Source organism: Pleuronectes platessa, chromosome 14, assembly GCF_947347685.1.
Source record: "Pleuronectes platessa chromosome 14, fPlePla1.1, whole genome shotgun sequence".
Classification (NCBI taxonomy): domain Eukaryota; kingdom Metazoa; phylum Chordata; class Actinopteri; order Pleuronectiformes; family Pleuronectidae; genus Pleuronectes; species Pleuronectes platessa.
The window spans coordinates 13,290,368-13,308,569 of NC_070639.1; the positions used below are offsets into that span (position 1 = coordinate 13,290,368).

Below are 18,202 nucleotides of genomic sequence, written 5' to 3' on the forward strand. Positions count from 1 at the left end.
TTGGTTCACTTTACGGTTGGGTTTAGTCTTAAAATACGGCTAGGGTTGAGTTAGGGTGGAATAAGGGCTGAGTTAGGGTTAGGGTTGAAGGGGGGTTAGGGTATGTGTGTTTTTGTGTGTGTGTGTGTGTGTGTGTGTGTGTGTGTGTGTTTATGTCTGTGTCTGTGTGTTTCTATTTGTGTGTGTGCCTGTTTTTCAGTGATTGTGTGTGTGTGTGTGTGTGTGAGGGAGAGTGTCTGTGTCTTTCTCTGTGTGGGTTTGTATGTGGGAGTGTGTCTGTGTGTTTCTGTGTGTGTGTGTGTGTGTGCAGGTGTGAAATGGAGGGTGAACAGACTGATGCAGAGACAGACAGTGCTTCACAGTCTGGTGTTCAGAGCCAGACACAGATGCTCCTGCAGAAACACAACTGCTCCCACTACCCATCACTTCACCGACCTGAACAAAAACTGGTGGCGATTCGAACTGCTAAATACTATCCATATAGTTTGAGCTATATAGAAACCTGCTATTTCCATTCTTTTTTTATATGTCCCCATTTGAATTATTATAAGTCAGGTTTTCTGCATAGTTTTGAATAACTGATATTTGCGTGGACTCACTTTGTGCCGCCATTCATTCACATCCATAGTTACTAGACTGTGACAAACCACAGCAGCCGATTGTATGATATAATTTGCATTTAATCATTAAAGGAGTCTCCGACACCTGCTTCCAAATTAGCCACGTCATTACACTTTGGCACATTTAACCGTCGGTGATACTGGCGTCCTCGGAGCGATCAACAACCCCCAAAAAATATAACCCATTCTCCTTTTAGATGTGACTATGAAGTCAAGGGTGATCATTTTGATTGCACCATTACGGGTGGTTATTCCTTTAATCCCCTGTTCCCCTGGAACTTTACAAAGCAGCCAGGGACACCGAGCCCGTAATGATTGCTGCACTCAACCATGAAACAAAGAAACAGCGTCTGCCTGGTGGAGGATGGGAGCAGAGCCGCCGAGAGAGAGACCGTCCCTGCGCGACTGTGTCGAAATAAAACGCAGCCAGGCAGAGCGTTGAAATAGCCTCTCTGGGGGGGGGGAGGGGGGGATTGTTTCAGAGAGTACAGTGGAATGCATTTTATGATAAATATCTTAAAATTGTGAGTAATGATAGGAGAGGAGGAATTGTCAGGGAGTTCTCGTGAAATCGCTGCTATGAGATGATGGAACAATAAAAAGTCCCTCCACGGTGATTAATCCCACCAATTGGTAACAGCCAGGTGGAATGAAAAGATAGAAGAGAAAAAAAACAAGCGATGGACAACATGCACATTTTCCCAGAGTTGCCCTTTTTCTGTCAATTCATAATTTTACCCCGCTGCATATATTGAATTTATTTAGCATATGTTTCTCTAAAGGCTGGACTCTCATCTGTAACGTGTGACCAGCTGGTTTCAATCTCTCTTTGACAGTGACTGATGAGCAGTGAACTTAACACAGTATATTTAACACTGTTTTCATCACCTCAAGAGTTCACAACCTATTCTTCTGCTCATAAACATGATTTATAATTGATGACTTCAATCAGAAAATAATGCAATCCTTACATTTTATGATCTCTGCAAAAGACTAAATTTTTTTTTTTTATTTTATGTGTGAGTGTCAACAATATTTTTCAAACAGCACAACCACATCAAAATAATACATATTATGGAATTTTTAACAGACAAAATATAAGTGCTCATGAACTCAATATGACACATAAAACATATTTTTATTTGGTTCATTAACAAGGCTTTATGATATTCTTATTCTTATTCTAATGCTCTACCTTTTCACCCTGGTCCCTGTTTGTTGGTTTGTTTGTAAGCATGACTATTCAAAAACTACTGGATGGATTGCCATGAACCTTGGTGGAAGGATACACTATGAATCAGGAAAGAGCCCATTACATTTTCCAGAATCACTTTCTTTAACATTTTTTTTTTTTTTTTTTTACATTTTCACAGACAGACAATTCATGGACCTTGATGAAAAAGAACCAGGCACACTTAGGGGATATCTATGGAAAAGTAAAGTTAATGTCAGCCAAAGGCAAAGGTTAGATTGGGTCTCAGCATACTCTCACGACGTTGTTCATCACATGTATTTATTCAGTCAAATAGGTCTAAGGACCTTAATCACAAACTGCGAAAATCGTCTTTAGTAGTGCTGTGGATGCATAAGTGATACTCTTCAGATGATGGCATGAAGTTAAAGTGCCTACATTGAGTTAGACAAGGGACGCTTTTATCCCGCTAATTCAGGAATGTGCATCAGTTCAATAAAATCTTCTTACAGTAGCAAACACTGTGCATTGAATGGTTCAAGCAAAGTTCTTCAAAAAAAATGAACCCAGGTATCCTCATCATAAAAATGTAAAAACCCAAAATGTTGCATATTATAGTTTCACTCCAACGAATACAGTATGATACAGACAATCATGTGTGCCTAGGACCTAAGCTAACCCACGATCATGGTTTAGCATTGTGCTTCTTATCAGCAGACTGGCAGTCAAGCCTCCCACATCGAGCCAAATGCCTGGACAACATTCAATCAGTGAATCACGACATTGCACAGTTACACAACATAGATTGCACTAAAGTTTAAGGGGCGGTAGGTCGAAGTGTTCTTATATAAACATCTGAATTCATCCATAAGGGCGAGTGAGGGTCGTGTGCATGTTCACGAACATAACTCAACCCTTCTTTGGTTCACAGACACACTAAAAGGATTCAATGTTAATGGAAACATTGTGATATTTCAACAGAGCACATTACAAGTGGAACAGAAGAGCAGATAACCTGCTCACAGTTATAATCTCTCCATATAAATAAAGTTATTCTTCTATTTCATACTCTACCGCGTGGTTGATTTACTTATAGGATTTTTCTCACCGTAAAACTCAGACACGTTTGGCACAAAGGCAATGTAACAATACTATACACAATCTACACAAAAATCTCTAAAAACACAGCACTCCGGCACAGTACCTGCTACAATGAGTGTGTTATATATCCCCACTTATGTAATATCAAATAACAGCTATAGGGTACAATACGGCGTTGCTTGATAATTACATAGACCACATGAAGCACCAACACTCATAACACCATATATATATATTAATACTTTACATTGATTTTAGTTATGTCAATGTTGAGGTTCCCTACATTGTGCTCTATTACTTGTGAAAAAATATTTTGATATTGTTCTGTTTTCAGTCGTGATTTTCATATAGTACAATAGTAAAATTACATTTCTATACCTGCTCATTGACAGAATCATCCAAGTGCTCAGGTATTCTTGCTTTTTTTCACATTTACGTTAAGAGGAACCTGCGTCCAACTCATCACTCTGACATTATACGTATGAATTGTTTGGCAAGAATAACAGTGTGCTCGTGTGATTCTCTCAAGCTTTGACTCATGTACTTTTTACTCCCACACCCGCTTGTGCAAATGTTTTCAATATCGTTGCTGCTAAAGACAGAAAGAGACAGAGAAGTGACACACAGGGCATATTATTATTCAATGTGCATTGTAAGCAAAAACAACAAAAACTCAACATCTGTATAAAACATAAGGGACATAAAGCCAAGCTGAGGGCTCACCAGCTGTCTCGGCGGAGTGGTTTTTATTTGACAGGGGTGGCGCTTACAAGTCATTCCCCAGTCGCTCCATCTCCTCGATGAGGAAGTCGATGTCTGACCTGGTGGCGGCATGGTTGGAGATGACCATGCGGAAGAAGTTGACCTTGTCTCCCTGTGGCTGGTAACCCACCATGGTGGTCCCGGACTCCATCATCAGGGCTTTGATCTTTGGGGCCACCTGAGGAAGGGCAAAAGACATCAGCATATCCACACACAATTGTTTTCATCAGTGTTTGTTGCGTCATGCAAAACCACTCAACAGATTTCCATGACATTTTGTGGACCAAAGGATGAAATTTTTTGTTTTAATATTTGTATATATTTTGGAGCAGATCCAAATCAGCGGGCATGGTTAGTTTTTCGCCTTCTCAAACATAGCAAGATAAGGCTTGTTTGTTGATTTCCAGAGAATCATTTATGGCTCTTGATAAGAAAGCCTGCTGATATTAATCTGTATGAAATTTGGTGCATATCCAACCAAAAAATCTGGACCTATTGAATTTAAATGTGAGTTCATACGGGGACTGTTGGGCCATTGCACTCCGCTGATGGCATTTCATTGTTTCTGTATGACTCCCTGTCTCTAAGCAGATACTCTAAACCAGTCGGAGAGTGAAGGGGAACTACAAACAAAGATCAAAAAAGATGAGTCCTTACCTTGTGTAACCTCTCGCGTTTCTCCTCACCATCAGGGACGCTTCGCAGACTCGGTGGTATGTACCAGAAGCAGACGTTGGTGTGCTGCGGCTGATTAGAGGAAATTGCAGCAACACGTTTAAACATGCCTCGAAACAGTGGTTTCAGGCAATTTCATCTTTTTTTTAGTCAGTGTCAGCAAAGCAAAAAACAATTCGATCAATCTTAAGACCAAGCTAAGCTATCAAACATACAGGTGAGGCTCATTCATCAAACAAAAAATGCAGGTGTGTGAAGCAGAAAAGTTCAGATGAGTCGAGTAATAACAGTTTTCCTTAATTATTAAGGCAGATCATCGCCAGTAAAGTGAATATTTGGGTCTCACCTCTCCGTTGAACACCATCTTGAAGCCCTCTCTGTTCTTGATCTTATCGTAGAGGTACGCAGACAGATCCAGGCACTTGTCAATGTGCTGCTCGAATCCTTCTGTTCCCTTTTAGATTGAGAGACGAGATTAAGGAGCTGTTACTGTCACATTTTAGATACGACAGCATTGAGTAAGGCACCCCTCTAGATAAATACACACTTTTGCCTTCCACATTAGCCAGAACTTGAAGATATCCACATGCCGTCCGCACTGGATGGCCTTGTCGCCGGTATCGTATGTTGTGTCGTACTGTTTATCAGGCTGGAAGAGGTAGCCTGCAGACATGGAGTTGCAGCTTTGTAGTAATCCCTGCAATGGAAACAACTGTGATGAAACATAAACAGGATAATGAAGCAGAATAAAGCAGCGTGTGAGTGTGTGTGTGTGTGTGCATGCATTTGCGATTATTTGGGCACATTATTTGTGTAGTGGCCTCTGTGTGCAGCAGGAAAGTGAGAAACAATCTCACCCTCTCTCTGACCAGAATGGCAGAGCACTGCAGTGGCACTCCCATCATCTTATGAGGGTTCCAGGTGACTGAGTTGGCCCTGCACAGATATTGAAACAGTAAACACAGCGCTGTGTGTGTGTGTGTGTGTGTGTGTGTGTGTGTGTGTGTGTGTGTGTGTGTGTGTGTGTGTGTATGTGTGTGTGTCTGGAAACAGAAGTGGCAATCTGAGAAGTACAATCAACATTTTCAATTTCATTCCAATATCCATGCATGTGTCTGAGAAGACACGGTTGAAATATGTGGTCACATGAGCTGACTACAGATCTGAGATTTTACACTGTTTTTTGTGCAGATTTTAAAGGGAAATTCCAACAAATCACTATTTCACTTCCCCTGGTTTGGGACGTTTGTTGCACATTACTCATCTCTCTCTTCCCTTATTTCCTGTCATCATCACGTTGTCTGCATAAAAGGGATTCAACGGCCCCAAAATAAATTCTATTCAAAAGATGGGGGAAATACAAGAGATACGTTTAAAAAAAACTAAGCACCACAGACAGAGATATCCTGACTTTTATTCTGAAGAATAAATCAAGCCCATGGACGTATTAAAAGAGCTGTTTACCAAACCTTCATGTTCTTGCTCTACCAATAGACTTTACTCTGGGATGATAACATGCACATAATAATTGCTTTTCTGGACTCTGGGGTAGTTTTACAAAAAATGAAAAAAACACCTTCATGAAAACAAAGTAATAATCGACCTCATTCCGGTTGTCCTGAAAAACACCTTTCGATCCACTGGGGATGTTTGTTGTTGTAATATCCAAACCGTGTCCACTGAGACTGTTCTCAGCTGTGACTGTATATTACAATTAAACAGCTTCTAATGATGAATACCTCACAACCTGGTAGATCAGAAGGAGACTGTAAATAAACATGGCTGACATGTCTCATTACTATTCACTTCTATTCAGAAGCCAAGATGGATACTATCGCTGCCATCTTGGTCCAGCCTATACACACACTGACCAATAGCATGGAGGAGGCGGGGTCTATAACCTACACTGCAGCTAGCCAACGGGTGGTGAACGAGATGTTTTGGATTCATTTTTGTGCACCAGTAATGTCGTCTCTTTTTATATACAGACAATGTGTTAAAATAACCTTGATGACACAATGTAAAATACAGAAGACAATAATTAACAAAACCATTTTGACAGGCAGTATTTGTTGTTTTGTCTGTAGCAAAAAAACTGAACTTGATGAATAACATTGGTGAGGTGCGCTTTAAAAGAATATAATAATGTGTTGTGTTCTTTTACCTCTCGACTCCGTTCAGCTTGTGTCTGTGTTTCCTGGACATCAGCAATCCTCCTCCCCAGGCTCCCTTCAGACAACACAACACACTTATTACAGACTTATGAATCAATGGTCCTAATTATAGCTGATATCGATGGCCGTTGTCTCTTTTCTGGAATGAAAATTATCAATATTCTCTTACGTCCACGTGAAGCCACATGTTGTACTTTTCGCAGATGTCTGCAATTTCATTGATGGGATCGAAGGCTCCGTAGACGGTGGTACCGGCGGTGGCGTTCACGAACATTGGAACGAACCCCTGAAAACCAAAAGCATTGGGGAAAATAGAGAAAATGAAATACTGGCAGTGCAAATTCGGGGCAGAATTCAGGTTGTTATATTCCTTCTCTGCAAGCTATCGTTGACATCAAAGAGACGGGGCTAAAGCCCATTTCCTAAATAATGCACTCTTCCTGTCTGTGCCTATTGTTGGGGCATAATTGCTTTCCAATTTCTCCCAGTCTGCACATCATTCCAGCTTTGAAGAACTACTTGCATGAGAGTCGCATCACATGTGAGCATTAACCTCATTGAAGTAACGCTGTGGCTTTGCTATACATAAGTACTTCCTCCTCATATAAGTAAACTCCATATGAGACTTTCTCCTTGTGTAGAGTTAATAAGTTAGTGGGGACAATGTTTGACTTGTGTTACTGACATTCACCTTTTGCTTGGCCTCTATTACTTTGGCTTCCAGATCCGCAGGAATGACTCTCCCTCTGGAAAAAGAAGAAAGCGTGCAGTAAAAAGACATTTGATATTTCACCAGGTTGTGTGCGCGCAGGTCAAATGTAAAGCAAACCTCTCATCTGTCTTCAAGAGGATCAGGTTCTCTGTTCCAAAGCCCAAGGCTGCACTGGCTTTCTTGATGGAGTAGTGACTCTGCACGAAAAGATGTTTATTGGTCACAGTCAGGTTGAAACTTGTTCACTTGAGATGTGTAAAGTAAAGAACATCAACTAGGACATGGAGATCTTGTTGGACTGACGTGCTCTGAGGTGAAGAGGACCAGTCTGGGTGCAGCTGCCATGCCTTGGGTCTTGACTTCAGGAAAGAACTTGTACCTGGCAATCATTACACTGTACATGTTGGAGATCGCTCCCCCTGCAGACACAAGGCCCATGTCGTAATTCATTACATTTTAAATATCAATTTCATTATTTTAATTACAGCAACCAGTCAGAACTTAGTCTCCTGGTCTCCTGGTCTCTCTCGATCTCTCTTTCTCTCTCTCTCTCTCTCCCTCTCTCCTCTCTCTCTCCCCTCTTTTCCACCCAGCTCTCCTCTTGTCCCTGTTTGTCTCCACTCATCCCCACCGGTCGAGGCATATCGACGCCCACATTGAGTCTGGTTCAGCTAGAGCAGGGTTGCCCACACTTTATATGCATCTGAGCTACTTTGATCTACCAACCAAATAAATATATTGGCAATACATTGCTGCCAACCCAAAAATGTACTGTGTTCCAAGACGGGTCGCCCCCCCCCCCCCCCCTCCGTTTTTTTTTTCCAGGTTGGTATTGGCCGCCATTTTAGGCAAACCTGACTTCAAACCACTGATATGTCTTATTCAGAGACACATGGTATATTATATTTTGAATGCATAATTCAAAATTATGGTATAGTTATACCCACTGGTGTTGCTTCTTTCAATTACACTGCAAACTGTAGGAGATCCTTTACCAGATTCATTGCTAAACTAAACTAGGTTTACATTCAGTGGAGTGCATACACCTCTGCCAAGGCCCAGCAGTCATCTTCAATTTATTCAAGCCAAGCTATCAGTCTCTTAAACATGCCTCAATCTTTCTCTGAGGAGACGAGGAAAATGTTAAAATAAAAACACTCTATCTAACAATGTGAAAGAAAGATAATTGTAAGAAAATAAAGTATCCGGGCTCAGCCATTTTATTCTGGATCTGTAGCTAAATTGAATCACTGCTTCCTTGGGTCATGTCTCACCCCTCCACAAAATTTCATGGAAATCAAAATACAAACAAACATGGCTTGGCGAAGGTAATAAGAAATGAATGTAAAATAAAAGTTAAGCCTCTGATTCAATCTGAGAGTCTGACATGTTTGCTGTTTTCTGTCTGATCACGACAGGAGCGGTTTGACTTTTACCTGGAGAAAATATTCCATCACCCTCTCCTTCAGGCCAGCCAATGATTTCTCTCATCTTCTTCAGTGTCAGCTGCTCCATGAGAACAAAGACAGGGGCGATCTCATAGGTGAACCTGAAATCATAATCATAATCATAATCATGAAAATTATAGTATATTCAATGACAACATTTCTAATTTCTTCAGAAATGGACTCTGCATTGAAATGACACAGAGAATGACCCTGACTTACAGCCAGGGCTCGCTGGTAAAGCATTAGGAGTGAGAAATGTGATTTAAACCATATGGCAATATTTAAACTATAACAACAGGATACCCAACATGGATTTAACCTTTACTGTAAACATTGAAGAAAGAGTACAATTGCTATCAGTTATGAATCAGATGTTTTTTATATTGTCTTTAATCATGTTATTGCAGAAGAGTTTTTTTCACATTTTAATTTCTTAAAGAACAGTTTACATTTTATTCTAAGCCCATGGAAGCCTCTTCGGCCTCACAGAGAAGTTGATTTGTGATTAGAGCCCAGACGGCCTTATCCATCTCCTCCTGACCAACATGTTTGCATACAGTCAATATCTCTCCATTCATGCAAAAAGAAAGAAAATGAACAGGATGTCGTATGTGCCCCACAGCATCTTCAACATATATACACACACAGAGCGGTGGTACCGAGGGAAATACAAATATAAGCAAGTCAGATGCCACTTCGCAGACGTCAAACATTCATCTCCTTGCATTCATTCATGCAGACGACACTCGCTCATTGTGATTATGTAAGACCCTCGGTGCGACCGTCAGTCTATTAGTGTCAGTCAATATCTGCCGGAGGTAATTAGGGTTGATGTGGTTATTAATGAAGGTAAATCACAAGTGCGTAAGAAGCCTCCGCCCTCTGGTTTCAACTTATGCTCTTTTGATGGTGCCAAAAAACACAACAGAGTGAACTCATTGGAGATGTTAGCCGGTGCAACACAGACTGAGCCAGCAGACAGGAGGCAGACCACAGACACTGATCAAGGCTTCGTGGACCACTGGGCCACCGAGAAGGTCCCGTAGCTACAGGTTTATGACGTAAACTTGTAAAATGCATAAAATAGAGCAGTCCTTAATTTGGTTTTATGTTCAATTATTATTTATCGGACAAAATATAAAAATTTGCAGGGTCTAATACTGTTCTGCATTATAGTAGAGATATCTCCACAGTACATCATTGTATAAGAGCCATTGCCGAGTCCCAGTGATGTTTACACATACACTGTGTGCAGATGGTCTGGGGGGAGAGGGTGTTTCTCCCTCCTGGCAATGGTATGTCACAGGAACTAGCGTTACATGAAACAAAGACACCATGTAAACTGTGAATGCGAATCAATATGCAATTTAGCTTGCCTGCAGGGCTGAATTATGTGACCACAGCCCGTGCACAGGCCAGCATCGACAACACTGCGGGGGGAGAAACTGTACAAATGTCTTCTTTTGTTCTTTTTATTTCCCCGCTTGATTGATGGCCTATTAGACACTGCAGGGCATTCTTCAGCTAAAAACAGTCATTCCTGGATGTCACTTCAAATGAGAGCTCCTCCTCTTCACGGGCCATTGAAAAACAAGGAGGGCAAATAAGCTTTTCAGTGGGGATTTAATACGATCATTATCTGTGGTTATAGAGTGCAGGGAGTGCGTTCTTGTACTCACATGTTAGTGTTGGCTGTAGAGGTGAGCCATTCTCCGACCAACCCAACGATGTCTAATCCAGTGGACAGCTGGTTGAAGAACCTGGGGTGGCCTGCAGCCATCGACAAAAAGACAACAAAGCAACAGAAAACAATTCATCATTTGAGATCCGTGATCATTACACACGACATGTAAGCTAATGAGAGTTATTGATCGCGACAGGCCATGCTGCACCCCCCCCCCCCCCCCCCCCCCCCCCCCCCTGCCTCTCTCACCTGTCCTCACTCCATATTTCAGGGTGTCCCTGCAGTCCACCAGGATCTGCTCCAGGGACTCGGGCTGCTCGGACAGCTCCAGGTTGAAGCCCTCCATGCCCTCCAGCAGCTGGTGGGGGTGGTGGAAGTCCAGGATCTTGGTGGACCGGTCGAAGCTCTTCCGGATGTAGTTGGTGAGGATTTCCACGACCTCCAGCAAGAACTGCATGGTCTGTTCTTCTCCATTTTTAGCAGGCAACAGATCTACCAGACAAGAAATATACATCCATTAAACCAATGTTTGTTTGTGTCTCTTGTGATTTTAACTGAATCTGAAGCTTACTTTCATGCTGTGGATTTTCACAGGTATTTTTCACAAGTTACTGTTGGATTCTGTGGTGACCTCAGAGTTTCTCAACTGGTTAAGAATTATTTTTCTCATTTGCAGATTCTGAATCCTTACTTAAATCTTTTGAATGCTAAAAGCAGTTTTAAAGCATCAATTAATCAATGCACATATACACCATTATGCAATTAAATAACAATAAGTGTCAATGCATCTGAAGAATTATTTTGTATCGATTGCATGTTTAATTTTTAGAATCTAGATTATTTTCTTGGATTTTACGTATTTAATTAAATTGTTTATGTTAATTTCATTACATTACATTTTATATTAAATGAACGATGTTTCATTTAAAGTGGAAATAATATATGCAGCCTTACCTCTGGCGAACAGGTTGGAGAAGTCTGTCTCCGTGCGTGTGAAGTGCGCGTCTCCGCCGCCGTTATCGCAGGACATCAGGTTCTTGGCCGCGCGCTCCTTGAGGGAACCCACGATCCTGCTCCTCTCCTCCAGACTGTTGGTCCCCTGCAACAATCCTACACGGTTGCATGAAGACGGGGAGTCCGGAGCATGGTTACAATTTGCATACATGTTGAGAGCTGCAACTGTTTTTGTTCAATATACCACAACAGGCCCACGAATAATAACAACAGGCTTCCTGCTCTACGACTCCTCACATAGCCCTCCCTCTGTCTCTCTGGCCCTGCTCTGGGGAATCTGGACATTACTGTCTCTGTTTTGGGGGAGGGGGCGAGGGTTGGGGAGGTGGTCCCAATCATGAACTGGGAGTCCCATTCACGGGCAGAGGGAGGGGGGGGGGGGGGGGGCTGTGTGGGAGGTTGTGACATCAGCACCAAACTCTTGCCATGCAAACACAAATCGCCGTCATCGCGTGGCGGCTGTAAATTCTTGTTAAAGCTCCTCCGGCACTGCGCGCACTTCAGGGAACGTCAAAAGCGGTCCGATAACAGCACAGGCGGCCCCGAGGCACACGCCAGACGGCCGCAATGATAAGAATGCATGTGCATGTAATACATGCATGTGTTTATCACTCAAAACTGCAGGAGAGAGTAAAGCGCACTGGTAAATCCCGAAATCTCATCTCCAAAGTGCGCAACAAGCGACGCTTTGTTTTCCTTATTGTGCCAAACCATCATGTATAAACCTTTATTTATTTTTATTTTATTTCACTGCTGCAGCTTGACTTAAAGTCCCATGTAATTAAACGGGCCCCAATCAAACCAGTAGATCGTGTCGGTCAAAAAATAAAAAAAAGCCAGAAACATTGCGCTCCGCACTGACGTGTGACATGCACCATTATGCTGGGTGTCGGTCCGTCCTTGTTCAATGGTGTATGAGACTCCAATAGACTCTCAAACTCCAACCCTGGGACCAATTAATGCTTTGACAGTTAATGCCCATTGCTCCCTTCCATCCAGTCTTAATGGTTCATCCTTTATTGGATGAGATTTCAAAATCAAATTTGTCCATGAATTCACCTAGTTTTCCATTGCGTAAAACCATGCAGGCCATGAAGCCTATCAGTGGCTCGAACGCCAGATATGCTATCTATTCGCGATAATTAATATTTTAGCATAATTCTATCAGAAATATATAATAATTCAAAATAACAGACTTACCACATATCTTCATTCCCAATTTCCTAGTACATCCATGCGCAACTCCACACCAAGCATCATAGCCTGAAATTATTATTCATCAGAAAAACAATTAGGGGCCTAATAAGTGGTGGTGCTCCCCACAAAAATTACATTGTGAGTTATAATTTAGCATGGAGCAATAAAATGGACAGAAAATAAATGGAAATGTATGAGGTCGAGTGCCAAATCAAAAATAGCCACTCAGAGTAGGTGCCTAGGGATTATTTTTGACCATTTAGTCGTTGCACTCCCAGGGCCCCTGTCTGGATTAGCCCACTTCCACTCAACGTGTATAACTGTTCATGACTTATGGGCGAGGACGTACAATTAATTAGGCGTTTGGGATCCACGCCAGCCCTCAACGATCTAAGTGGGTGAGGAAAAGGGGAAAAGACAGAAAGATGCTGGTTAAATATGCGAGCATCAGTCGACCGGAGGCGGCTGCCCGGTGACAGATAGAGAATTACTGGCGTTATCAAGGGCTTCCAGCCAGAGAGGGGATGGGGCACCGTGGATGGGGAGGCACAGACCAAATCCGGAAAAGCAGCATTTTGGAGGAGTGAGGAGGAGTGAAGAGGTGGAGGGGGTAGGAGGAGGATGGGTGGGGGGGCAGTCCCATTCCCACACCCCAATTTAACCCTTGCTTTGGATCATTAGATAAATCATTGCCTGGCTCAGCTTATTGGACGCATTTTAACTCAGTCCTCACAATGATTTTTTTTTTTTTGCAGAGGAAATTAGATGGGCAACGAGGAGAAAACCAAGAAGACAGACAATGGAATGAGAAAAAGGAAATAAAAAAAAAGGAGCAGATGTGCTGACAAACATCATCCAGACTATATGCAGCATGCATCTGCAGAGCTGATGCTATAAAACAGGTTAATATGGACCAAACATTTTATTTCTGCATGGGCCTAACACAATGGGATTCACCAGACACATATTAATTCACAACGCAAAGCCAATGCGCCCTTAAATTCAAATACTGGCGAGATAAAATTACCATAGCAGGGTTTGAACTCGATAATAAATGTAATAGCTTATTTTTTTTCTTTTTTGTGAGAACACATCTAGACCTGTCACTTGATTTTCTGTAGACCTCCAGCTCATTCATCAGTGAGAATCAGGCTAATATAAAAACAATTCTCTGTGGTCTCTACAATGCTTAAATGTGCCATTAGCAGCCATTTAATAAAAGTGAATTAACCAGCACTTGAGGGGAAATCCCCCCCCCTGCAGCCACTTTAATCTACCGGAGCACATTCAGCCAAACCAAGTGGCAAAGAAAAAAAAAAAAAATGAAATGCAAATATGAAGGCACCAAAATGACAATATTCTACGACCAAAAAATAAAATTTTGAAATTAATAATAACGATGACAATTAGCATTTTTTGTTAATGCATCTATATTTGAGCCTTTCTCAATAAGAAAACCTCCAGAGCCATGACAGGAGCTGCCCTCAGTGTGTGACATCAGGGGCGGCATTCCTGTGTCTCAGACGCCGGGAGGTCCGCAAACATGATGGGGGGGGGGGGGGGGGGGGGAATGCAGCGGTGATTTGTGGCGGAGGAAGCCTTTTCAAATGGCAGTGGATTTTTGTTCTTACCCCCCCTCCCCTCCATCCCTCAATCCATCCGCCCCCCCCCCCCCCCCTTCTCTCTCTCTCTCCCCCCTCTCGATGGGAAATGATGAATGACGATGCCCACAAAGTAAATAGCGCACTGCACGTGAAACAGCCTTTTATCTGTGATGGACCTACTTGAGCCCGGTGGTCGTAAATTTGTCGAGTTGGGATCCGCGTCGCCGCCGCCGTTGGTGGAGGATGAGGAGGTGGTTGTGGTGGAGGAGGAGGGTGCAGACGCCGCCATCGCTCCCGAGACCCTGTGCCAAAGTCTTCACCTCACAAAAAAAAGCCTGGACACTTTTCTTTTCTTTTTAATCCCCCCCCAAAAAATCTCTCCTTCTCTATGACCCAAGGGGGAAAAGTAAGGGCTCACTGGCAGAGAGAGAGAGAGAGAGAGGGAGAGAGGGAGAGAGAGAGAAAAGCGCACAGGGATCGTGCAGTGAATATGCGGTTTAACAGGAAACAGATGTAACTTGACAAGGGCACAATCTGTCTGACAAGTTGAAAATCCAACTGGTCCAGGCAGGAAGGGGACATTTCAAATAAGAATAATAACTAATAAACAGTGGATGACAAGTTCACTCTCAACTATTCAGTGACAGGGGCAGCATTATATCTTGATCAGGCTGGAGGATGGAGCCTCATGTGTTTCATTCAACAATAAATAGCCCATGGTTAATTAATGAATACAGCTACAGGTAACATATCTTCAGGAATATATAAAAAAAAGAAAAGAAAAAAAGAGCAGATTATTTGCCCTAAACGTTTTTGCAGTAAAATAAAATATCAGCTCAGGTGATTATTCCTTTATTGACTCTGATGCAGGTTGAAAAAGACGATGTGCACCCCTCTCTAAAACACTATGAGAATAAAGAGCAGCAACAGTTTATACACATTCTATTTAAAAGTCAATTATGTCCCGACCTCATATTTTAAAGGCAGCAGACCTTATAAAAACACCTGTTAGAGCATCTCCATTTCCATCCCAGTTCAGTTTTTGACTCTTTTTCTAATAGAGTGACCATCCCGAAAGAGAGCAAAGCCACTCACCGTGATGCTGTGTATCCAGGTGAACAGGTGCAGTCCAGTGGGGGGTGAAAGAAGAGAAAGTGAATTTACCACCCAAAAAAAACTGAGTCCTGCGCGAGGAAGGGGCTGCTGCATGCGTGCGCTCTCTGGCAGACTCCAACAACAATAACAGCCCCTTGCTTCAGTTCCCCACTAGATCCATATCAAGGTGACCTTGCTGCCGCTGCTGAAGTAGATAGGACTTGTTCCAAGCGAGCCTCGTCTTGTCTTGTTGTCACAGATGAGTCACGGGATTCAGGCTGTGCACTATCTCCACCGGTGCATGCTGCATGTCTGTGCACGGAGCAGATGGGTCCGCAGGCACAGGCAGTCGGAGGGCTCCACTCTGAATGGCGCCCCTGAAGTGAGACTTTTCGTTTCTTACTGGGAAAAGTGTGATTGTTGCCGGGATCTATGCAGCCCAGCTCCGGTTTGAATCCCGGTTTACGAACGTGGACTTGAAGTTTGATGCCATGAGCAACACATAACACGCGAGGAGGGATCCGGATGGACGAGGGGAGGGAGGGAGGGAGGAAGGACACGTTCTGTACTTGTGTGTGTATGGCGGGGACAAGAGAACAACGGAAAAGAGAGCATCGCTGGCAGGAACCTGACAGCTTTAATTGTTTCCAATTATTTATTTCGCCTCCCTCCCATCATGTGCACGATTGTGACATCATTGGAAAAATACAGATCAATGGCAACACTTTGATTTGAACACGGATTCTTGATGAATAAAATTCGCCTGTCTCTTAAATTTTATTTCATTTTCCTTGTATGTGTGCACTCGATGGTGTGAGGACGTATCCTGCATGATGACACACACAGACAGAGAGAGCACGAAAACCTCCACAAGGTGGCAGTGAGAAACCAAGAATGGCTTTTACCCAACGGCTCAAATGGGCCATTCCAGAAATACACCAGCAAGCTAATTATAAACCGGAGCCATTAATGTGGAGCACGTCACCATCTTACATGATCACAGGGACATGCACAAAGAGACAGCCAATCACAAGCAAAGGTCACCCATGGAGTCTCCATGCAGGAGAGTGGTTCTGGACTGTGCTCCTTCCTCTGGTGATGGGTCAGGATTGAAGGTAACATCACATGTAGTAACACCGGTGGTAGCGTGTATAAGGAAGGCTTCCGGTGTTTTTTCAGCACTGTGGAGCTTCACGTGTTGCCAATGGGTAGGTCACTGTCCAGCCCTGACTCATCTGATGACGCTCAGGCCTGGATCAGGGGCTAAATTGAGCTTTGGACCCCTTTCAATCGTCCAGTTCACCCCACCTATATGTCCCATGAAACTGATCTGAGACTTGTGTTCATACTCTTGTGTTGTTTGTCCGTTGGGTTGTCTATTAGCTGCATATTCTCCTGCTTTCCTTTCACATGCTATATTGTACTGTACAGTCTGAACCATCCACCACTAATATTTAAGCATTTTAGGTCCATTCATTTGTTTCCTCGCCCCTATAGCTCTATGTCTGTTTCAGTATAGGTACACTGAAGACGATGTCAAAAATCATTTTCTGTGCACTCATACCTGGCCAATAAAGACAAGACTGGTTCTGATATTTATATGTTTTGAAGTTTGCACACAATATCAAGAATTAAAAGAAATTCTAATGATTACATTTTGACAATTTGTCATGTCTGTACTCCAACCATGGAAATACACAATTTAGGGCAGGTCTTGTCTTGTACAGGACCTTCCTTAAATTGTATGTTTCCATGGTTGGAGTACACACATGCCCAGACTTGACAAGCATTTAAGAATATATGTCTGTTTTGACTTATTTCCCCTCCTATTCATACTGCATGGTCTCAAAGACATCCCTTCCTAATGTTAGTGACACTATGTACAGTCCTTTTTCTTTGAACAATAACTGCACCTTCAGTCAAAAATTGTATGAGGCTTCACCAGCCTGAGTTAGTTAAGTCAAGTTAAAACTTAAAAAATGTTCAGTCTCTGACAAAATTCCTTCTTATTTTGGAAAGAAAACAATGTGGAATCACACGGAGAGAACTTTACATCAACATACATATGTGAGAATTAGTGTATGTAGACATTGTCATTTCTAGGCTGACATGTATCTTTTAAGGCCTATATATTATTTCAGTTTGTATTATGCTTTTGAAATATGTAATTGATCAAATAAGCAACTAGATACCATAAAGAAAAATGTGATTTTAGGGTGGTTCCGGGCCCCTGGCTGTTTCGTGCTTAGCTCATTGGGTAATTAAACCTTTGTACAATCAATTCCTACCAACAAATACACTTACAGTCAATGCCAATAGGTCTTTGTAAAAAAAAGAGAAACCCTGCAATGGTATTGATAAAAAAGCAGATTTTCAGGTTTTTGCAGATGATTAGTTTAAAAAAACAGAAGATGTGAAAATCCAAAGAGAAAGGTTGTGACGATGGTTTTCACCAGTATGAGACTGTCCACAAGGTGGCGCATAATCCAAACCCAGAGAATCTGAATGAGGGAAAGAGAGTGTTAATGTAATACTATTAATGTATTTATGATTATTTTTATGATTATTTATGATTATTTTCACTGCAGTCTGTGGACAAACTCTCATTTGAACATGACTAATTGTCTGAATTGCCAGTGAAGAAAAGCCTGTGATAGAAATAAATAAATAAATCTCTTTGCGGGAACTAACTTCTCCTGGTCGTGCTCTTGTGTCTCTGTGAGCCTGCAGCTGTCAGTGAATTACAAGAGCAGAACACAAATCTGGCTTTAAACACAATAATGACTCTGCCTTAAGTCCTGTAACAACGCAAATCATCATGTTTGAATATAAAGAGGTAAATAAAGTTATTCACGTGGCAATTTACTAAAACAAATGGATGAATTAAACTCATGTGGCACAGATTAATTGCAGTGAGGATTAAG

General features: G+C 42.3%; 1 protein-coding gene across 4 annotated transcripts; it reads right to left on the reverse strand.

Moving 5' to 3' along the window:
• Positions 1–1,739: 1,739 nt before the first annotated feature.
• LOC128456158 (glutamate decarboxylase 1) lies at positions 1,740–15,791 on the reverse strand. 4 transcript variants are annotated; one of them, XM_053440238.1, is made up of 18 exons: positions 15,279–15,791; positions 14,364–14,600; positions 12,583–12,645; positions 11,323–11,478; positions 10,618–10,860; positions 10,364–10,454; positions 8,673–8,785; positions 7,540–7,655; positions 7,354–7,433; positions 7,216–7,270; positions 6,694–6,810; positions 6,515–6,579; positions 5,208–5,286; positions 4,898–5,047; positions 4,697–4,804; positions 4,333–4,422; positions 3,637–3,853; positions 1,740–3,505 (listed from the first exon to the last, which is right to left on the reverse strand). In XM_053440238.1, the coding sequence occupies exons 2-17, from the start codon at positions 14,470–14,472 to the stop codon at positions 3,680–3,682; spliced, it is 1,809 nt and encodes a 602-aa protein (XP_053296213.1). In that variant the 5' UTR covers positions 14,473–14,600; positions 15,279–15,791; the 3' UTR covers positions 1,740–3,505; positions 3,637–3,679. The 4 variants fall into 4 exon arrangements, with proteins under 4 accessions (XP_053296213.1, XP_053296212.1, XP_053296214.1 ...); XM_053440237.1 differs by having other exon boundaries at positions 1,740–3,853; XM_053440239.1 differs by lacking the exon at positions 12,583–12,645 and having other exon boundaries at positions 1,740–3,853.
• Between the last annotated feature and the right edge of the window lie 2,411 nt (positions 15,792–18,202).

Bases quoted from the DNA above. Each gene is read 5' to 3' on its own strand.
- LOC128456158 (XM_053440238.1), bottom strand. From the start codon at position 14,472: ATGGCGGCGTCTGCACCCTCCTCCTCCACCACAACCACCTCCTCATCC. The intron at 11,479-12,582 runs GTAAGTCTGTTA...GCAACCGTGTAG, and splicing joins ATTGGGAATGAAGATATGTG to GATTGTTGCAGGGGACCAAC. The intron at 3,854-4,332 runs GTAAGGACTCAT...GCCCTTCCTCAG, and splicing joins AACGCGAGAGGTTACACAAG to GTGGCCCCAAAGATCAAAGC.